The 8067-nt window shown below is 32.4% G+C and overlaps 1 protein-coding gene across 1 annotated transcript; it reads right to left on the reverse strand.

Moving 5' to 3' along the window:
• Positions 1-572: 572 nt before the first annotated feature.
• On the reverse strand, positions 573-6849 carry LOC149907772 (zinc finger protein 711-like). Its single transcript, XM_090103399.1, has 11 exons — positions 6572-6849; positions 6261-6458; positions 6014-6047; positions 5679-5898; positions 5299-5526; positions 4822-4995; positions 4433-4636; positions 3788-3958; positions 2996-3185; positions 2495-2647; positions 573-755 (listed from the first exon to the last, which is right to left on the reverse strand). The coding sequence occupies exons 1-11, from the start codon at positions 6692-6694 to the stop codon at positions 702-704; spliced, it is 1749 nt and encodes a 582-aa protein (XP_089959525.1). The 5' UTR covers positions 6695-6849; the 3' UTR covers positions 573-701.
• Positions 6850-8067: the final 1218 nt, after the last annotated feature.

The following is an 8067-nucleotide window of genomic DNA, read 5'->3' on the forward strand; positions in this document are numbered from 1 at the left end:
TACTTGGTGAGTCACGATCATAAACTATAAAATTGCTTGTATTAATATCAAACATAACTTATGAATAAGGTGAGTCAATTTTCGGTAGTTAAATAAATGACAAGTAAATAGAATTATAATGCGTATAAAAAAATATGGCACAATTTCAGTTATATTATTACACTCATAAAAAAGAACGATGACACTATTGTAGATTCAGCATATATTTTTTTTGCATACTTACTTATTGATGCTACTTTGTACTTGGTACTTATAATGTTTAGGGTGCCATATATAATTACGCATGATATGCTATAAACTAATAGTTTGTGAGAGATAGTAAAAATATAGAAAAAAGGCCCAAAGCTACGGTCAAGTAAATACAGAAATGGACCAAATCGAAAACGATTTATATGGACACAATTATTATAGTTAGTAAAAACATAATATTTATCTGAAGAAAGCGCACAAAGGGCTTACACTAAATGTAAAGGGTTGTCCCTTTACATTTAGTGTAAGAGACGGGAAAATAGCTAAGGGTTATCGCAAGATAGGCAAAGATAAAACTACTTTACTGTATGAATAGTATTTATTTACTCAATTAACTATACTTACTTTGAGTGCGGTCACAAAAATTGTGCTTACCATAATTACAATATCTTTCAATACGAAATACTGATAATTCTATAATCTATGTATAAAATAATTATAAAATATTATTGCTATACATCACTTTTCACCACGTTCACGGGTGCGGCGTCATTTTTCAAATATTCCTGTAACAAAAATATAATAATAATTTCGGGTGGTTGTAAAGCATAAATTAAGTTTTTTCGTAAAATCTGGAGAACAATATTTTATGAGTCATAAAGTGCCGCATAAACAGAGTTAATCCTACTAACATATTTAGAGTTTTCATAGCACTGTTCAAAATTTCACATACATTAATGCAACGTCAGGTTTCATGTAATTTTGTTGACAATCTGTCTCGTGGCAAGCTGCATCATGAATTCATGAGTCGCAACCTTACAATGGCGAATTGTCGCAACGTAAAATTGCAATTAAGTTTTCAATCCAGTGGAATTTAATTGAATTAATTCTAAACATTTGTGTGATGTTTTTAACTTTATTATAATACTTAAATAAAAATAAAAAAATAAAACAATTTACTCAGTTTCACATGTTTTCACGTTTTCTCACCAAAGTCAACATCGAAATTTATCCCTGACTACGTAATTTTTTTTAATCACACACTATCAATGTCTCTTATCAATTCATTTTATTTTTAAAATTGTCTTCAAACGAAGATGCATTATTCGATATTCCTCAATTGAATTTTATAAGGGCCGCTTTCAATGCTTGCTGATAATATCCCTGACAGCCTATTTAATACTTAATGAAATTAAACTAAATTAATTAGTTTTAATTTAAAAGAACTACAATTGCTATAATGCTGCAAACACATTTATACAATCATCATCTCTGACCGAATCGGTCTCGGCCTTAAGGTACACACGGCTGCACACACACACACACACACATAAGACGCGTACGGATTTTGCTCAGAAATGAGAATACGCGATTTACTCAAAACCTATTGTTTGGTTCTAAAAAAATATAGTATAATTAAATAAAATACATAATATCGAAAATATCAACATCTTATAATAAACAAAGGGAAAAAAAGGATCCTTATAATTTTTTTCAATTTGCAATACGTTTTCAACACTATTCTATAAAATCAGGATATATCCTTAAGCTATCGTACAGTTTTCTATTTATTTTTTTTTATTGCAGTGGATCATACAGTTTAAGGAATTAAAAAACTCGTTTTTATTCAATTTAATTACCTTAACTGACTGGTAACCTAAACTGAACATATCTAAAAATTATGAAACCACCTCATTATAATTCTTTGGGCACTTATGGGGAGAGACGTCAAAGACGAACGCACGTTATGCGTCGTGTCTGCCGTCTTTAAAGTTGATAAATTTTTCTGAAATACAATTTATCTTTGTACACTGATAAAAAGACCGAAAAGATGCTCCATATTAATCTATACTATAATATTATAAAGCTGAAGAGTTTGTTTGTTTGTTTAAACGCGCTTAACTCAGGAACTACTGGTCCGATTTGAAACATTCTTTCGGTGTTAGATAGCCCATTTATCGAGGAAAGCTATAGCCTATAGGCTATATATCATCACGCTAAGACCAACAGTAGCGGAGCCACGCTGGTGAAACCGCGGAGCGCAGCTAGTGATAACATAATATATTTAAATCTATAACAATATTATAAAGCTGAATAAATTGTTTGTTTGTTTGAACGCGCTAATCTCAAGAACTACTGGTCCGATTTGAAACATTATTTCGGTGTTAGATAGCCCATTTATCGATGACGGCTTTAGGCTAAAGGATATAGGGTAAAACCGCGTACAATACGTATGTGTTTGATTTTTACTGCGAATAAATTCTTCTATTATATTCTACAGCTACTATTTTATAATACACGTTACCTGTGGCAAGTGCGCGCCGTACGCGGTGTAGTGCGCGCTCTTGTCGGGGTGCGCGCGCAGGCGGTGCGAGCGCAGCGTGGACGCGTACGCGAACCGCTCGTCGCACCACTTGCACGACAGCGGCTTGTCGCCCGTGTGCATCGAGAGATGTACCTGTTGGTTAAAGTGTTCGTGTGTACTTTGCTTTAGAAAGTGGATATGGCGATTGCAAACAAATAAAATTATGAAAATATAGTACATTACAGAAAAATTATAACAGGGTGAATAATATACGAAAATACGAACTATTAAATACCAATTCGTAAGTAATATTGAATTTACTAAACATAAAACAACAACAATACTGTTAGTACGTAAACTTTCATTACGATCATTTTATATCATGAGAATAACAAATAGTAACTTTTATAATTTTCTGTACGAATATTATACATGTTGGGTTTAATAAAAATTCCTTTTAATAATCAAATCTAATTTAATAAAAAAAATCATCCCTCTAACCTTCAAAGTCTGCCGTCGCTTGAAGGCCTTATTGCAGTAGGTGCACACGTGCGTACACTTGTCGTCGTGCACCAGCAAGTGCTTGCGCAGCGTGCGCCGGCTGTTCAGCACGCGGCTGCACACGAAGCACACGTACGACGTCTCTTCGTGCGTGTCCATGTGCGTCTTTAGGTTCGAATACGTTTTGAAACTGGAATGAAGTTATGGTTGAGTATTGTGATTTCACTGAAATAAATGGGTTTCGAAAAAATATTATTTGCAATAAAAAATTGGTTGTTTGTAAAGTAGGTTTACGATCGAGATGTTTACGTGATAACGTCTTATTGGTGGCAGCGCTCGAGATGAGACGGGAGATCGGTCCGTCTCTCTCTCGTTATACTTGCGATCGCGCTCGTGTTAAAATAATAAGAAGTGCATTCTGATTATTAGGCCAAGATACAGCAAAAAATAAATAAAAATACGTATGTTTGCAGGTGGAGCTATCAGAAAACGCGGGCTACTTCCGATAATATGACCCGCGCGCTTGTACCGCGGAAGCGATCCGGTCCCACATAGAGGACATGGGCTTAAAATATGATTCCTTGAAACGAAACGTTATCACAGTGTCATATAGGTACGACGCTAAAGCGTAATATTTGATCTATTGTTACAATAATTATCCAACATTCTGTTAAAACTTATATCGAGACTTATAAACTTATAACGAGAGAAAACTGCGCACAGGAAAATGACACGTAAAAGGCTCCTATGAAACATAGCTATTTTTTTTACGTAGTACACAAACAAACTCACGCCTTGGAGCACTTGCGGCACTCGAAGGGCTTGTCGTCGCTGTGTATCGCGCGGTGCTGGCGCAGCTCGCCGTTGGTGCCGCACGCGTACCCGCACAGGTCGCACACGTAGCTCTTGATCTTCTCGTGCACTACGCGCTTGTGCGATGTGGCCGACGAGCGCGTTGTGAACCTGTCGAATAGTTTTGGTTGGCTTTACTAACTGGCCCCGGAACTACAGACACAATAGAAAATCTATTGTGTCGTGGACCGATCGGGCCACTTGGGGCTCAATGGGTTATCTATAGGAGCCTATTTATTGGTATGTTATTTTTATTAAGCTAAGCGCAAATTTCGGGAATAGTTCGACCGATTTGTCATAACATTATTCTTCTTTTTTTAAAGAAGAAACGGGATGAAAGACACTTTTAAAAATTGGGTAATACATTTAAAAACTATCGCTTTCGCTATCCTAGCGCACGCGCACGACATGGTCAAGAATAGACGCCGTCCGTCTAGGCAACAAGTCATATAATATAAAAAAAAATGATATTTAATAAAAAGATGAGTATTTGTATGGGCTAAGTGAACACTTCATTTCCTCTTAAAAGACAAACAGTCATGTAAATCCATATTCACTCAAAAAATATTATAATTCAAAACTTACTTGAGATTACAAACATCACAGTGATAAATTTTTCTTTGTTCTATGGGTATGTGTGATCTTTCGTGAGATTTCAAACAGTCCTTTGATGAGAAGACTTTATCACATGATGAGCACTGGAAATTTCTTTCTGACTTAGGAATGTGCCGTAATTTATGTTTCTCTAGTTCATCAACTGTTTTAGCCGTTTTGGGACATTTATCGCAGCTAAAAAATAGAAATATACAATAAGCAAATTGCTGAAAAATACTTTCCTTCAGTTTAAGTTACAACATGCAACATCACATTGAGAACATTAATAAAAACTTTTTTTGATTTAAGTATTACCATAAAACATTAACTATAATTACTATCATTTAAAGTAAAAAATTTGCATTAAATAAAATACTTACTGCAGTACATCAGGCGCTCTGTGGTCTTGAATGTGTTTATACATAACAGTTCTAGAGTTGAGGAGGATTCCACACCGACATCTCACCGTTGGCGCAGCTTTGTGTAACCATTCACTGTGACTCTTCAATTTGTACCAACTAGAAAACTCTTTGCCACACTTATCACAAATAAACCTGAGGAAATTTGATCGATTTTTAAATAGATTGTGAAGATGGATAGACATTTCAAATCAACATATACACAGTCAAACAAATTAGTTTTAGCATACACATTTTGCAACAAGAAAAATAAAATCAAATTTTTAAGGGTTTGTATAAATTTTCTTTTTAAAAGTTAAGATTTTGTAATGCCTTACATAGTTATTGAGTCTTTTTTTAATGTCTGAAAATATTGTTTCTGTATGAAATATAAAAAAAAACTGTATCAACTATTTTTACTATTCTGCTTCTTATATCTCTAAAAAATACCACACTCACTTAATTAAATCTGATGCCCTTAAATCATTTCCAACATAATTGATCTTTTTCGACAATTTAGGCATGTTGGATTTATGTTCTGATACATGTCTATAGAGTGCACTTTTTGATCTCACTGCATACCCACAAATACAGAAAGCCAATGGTCTTTTCTTATGAGCTCTTATATAATGTAATCTTAGTCTTCCCCATACTTTAAAAGATTCACAACATTCTTCACATTTCATCCTGAAATTAGACAAAATGCTTTTTAAATAAACATTCATTAATTATAAAGGCTTAAAAATAAGCACATAAGAAACAGTATTATTACTGTGTTTACTTATTTATCCATATTGAGACCGGTATTGGCCCTATTTATATCACAGTCATAGACTTACGCAACAAAATCTCTTATTTTTGCATCAGTCTTGAGAAGGATTCTTTCATATTCTTGTTTCTGTTCTTCGGTCATTTCCTTCTTCTTTGGTTCATTTAATTTAGCTTCTCTCAATGAGGCAAGTGTTATGCTGTCTTCACTATCACTCTTGAAATCAATATCATCATTTTCATATATTTCTGCATCAAAACCTTGATATGGGTCTTCTGATTTAATAGTAGCTAAACAAAAATTTCATTATGAATAGTTTGATCTAGCCTCTCCATGCTAAATTGTGTCAACGGTTATTTCTCAATTACCCATTATTTTATTTCTAAATTCAAAAATGTTACTTACCTATCACAACATCTGTTATAATTTCATCTTTGACCTAAAAAACAAATAAACTTCATAAAAAAAATCACTTTGCAGATATATAATATATATTTTCTTTACATTTTATGTACTGATTATCTTGATTATATTTTGGCAAAGCCAGGTTATAGAAAATAAACTTTGCTTGTTTTCTTGCACAAAAGTGTTAAATACATACTTATTTTAATAATTTAGTAAAGCTGTTCTTTCAAAAAAATGTTATACTTACTTCGGGTTTAATATCAGAGGTGCCAATATGATATTCACTGACTTCTATATCAGTTGTATACTTTTCACAATCATTTAAATACATATTCTGTAATGTTTCTTGAACTTTGTAACATTCCAAAATAAACAATTGAAATGAAACAATTTTTTCCTCGCAATTGAGACATATTTTAGTTGGAAGACCATCGTTTTCACATATCTGAATAACAACACAATTACTTATTTGGACGACGAATTACAATAATTATTAAAGACATAAGTAATCAAATTAAAGATAATTCAAAATAAATATGAGTAAATTGTTATACTTACAGCAATTTGCACAAAATCTTGTATCATTTTTAAAATGTTTTTACTGTTCTCATCATTTAAATCTTTCAAAACTTGCTCTTTCTTAGCACAAAGTCGACACAATTTCTTGAAATCTATTGCCATGTTAACCTTTATATTACTAGCCGTCGTCTTAAAAATAATGTTTAATTTAGCATACTTTAGAATATGTATATTAAAGCTGTATGCTTAATGGAATTAAACGTAAACAAATTATCGCTTACAGGTTACAAACATCAAATGAAATAATGTTTTTGAATAATGTCATGTGTCATAAAATTGACATATGGATAATGGATATGCTAAGGTTTTTTTCTTAATAGTTTATTCATAACCATGGATACAAATCCTTCAGTCTCAATATCGTAGAATTGCCATATTTATTTTTCGTTTGCACATATAAGAAGCATTTAAGCTTAGAGTTATATACTCTAAGGGCGTATTCAGAAAGAAAGCTTGAAACTTATAAGCGCTTATAAGCGCTTATCGGCGCTTGTCAGGGCTGGTAACCCGCGCAGGAAAATATATGAACATGACAAGCGCCGATAAGCGCTTATAAGTTTCAAGCTTTCTTTCTGAATACGCCCTAAGCATATAAGGCACTACGACACTATCGTGGTCGGAATATGGCCGGATTCCGGATTATATTATTATATAGTGTGTGTTGAATATGTATATATGGCTAAATTATACCCAAAAATTATGGCTAAAATGGGACTAGAAAATTTATTTCAATAAATTTATTTTTAAAGTGAAACTTCTTTATCGGGGTTGGAAAAAAATTAACATTTTTCCGTTACGCGCCATCTTGTTTTTATCCCTTACACGCGTGATTGACGTATTTCTGTAAAGTTGCATATTATAGTAAATTATTTTTTGAAAAATAAGGTCATATAGAAGTTTCACTTCTTACGTGTGTACACTAGTACACGCACACATTTTTTTTTGTATAATAACAGTATCAAGACAGTATCGTATAAATAATATAGATAAATCATATGAATAATTAAATATTTAGATGTCTATAATTCCGTGATTTTAAGACAATCAAGGTACAATTTATAATAAGAAGAACATTTTAACTATAATGATTTGAATTTATTTATAAATTCAGGATTTTTTCCTAAAATAACTATAAAATTTAGTAACCAGACTAGATAGCTTAGATATATAGCTAAGTAGCTTTTTACCCGTGGCTTCGCCCGTAATGACTTTATACTTTTAGTACTTTTATGATCAACTTCATTTTGTAAATAAAATTAATATAAATGTCAATTAATAAAACAGTAAAACGCTAAACGCTCATTGAAATATCATATTATATTAAGTATTTTAGACAGCGGTAGAAATTTTAAAGTTCATTGATCCTTCACAGTTAAATCCATAAAATTAAACTCCAGCGCATGACACCTTCAATTTATTATAGTCTGTGGAAGTGTTTTTGTTTGTAATTTTATTTTATATCTGTGTGACGGAAT

Source organism: Colias eurytheme, chromosome 6 (genome assembly GCF_061535395.1).
Source record: "Colias eurytheme isolate Ceu_HAF_F1 chromosome 6, ilColEury1 Martin Lab GWU primary, whole genome shotgun sequence".
NCBI classification, from domain to species: Eukaryota; Metazoa; Arthropoda; class Insecta; order Lepidoptera; family Pieridae; genus Colias; species Colias eurytheme.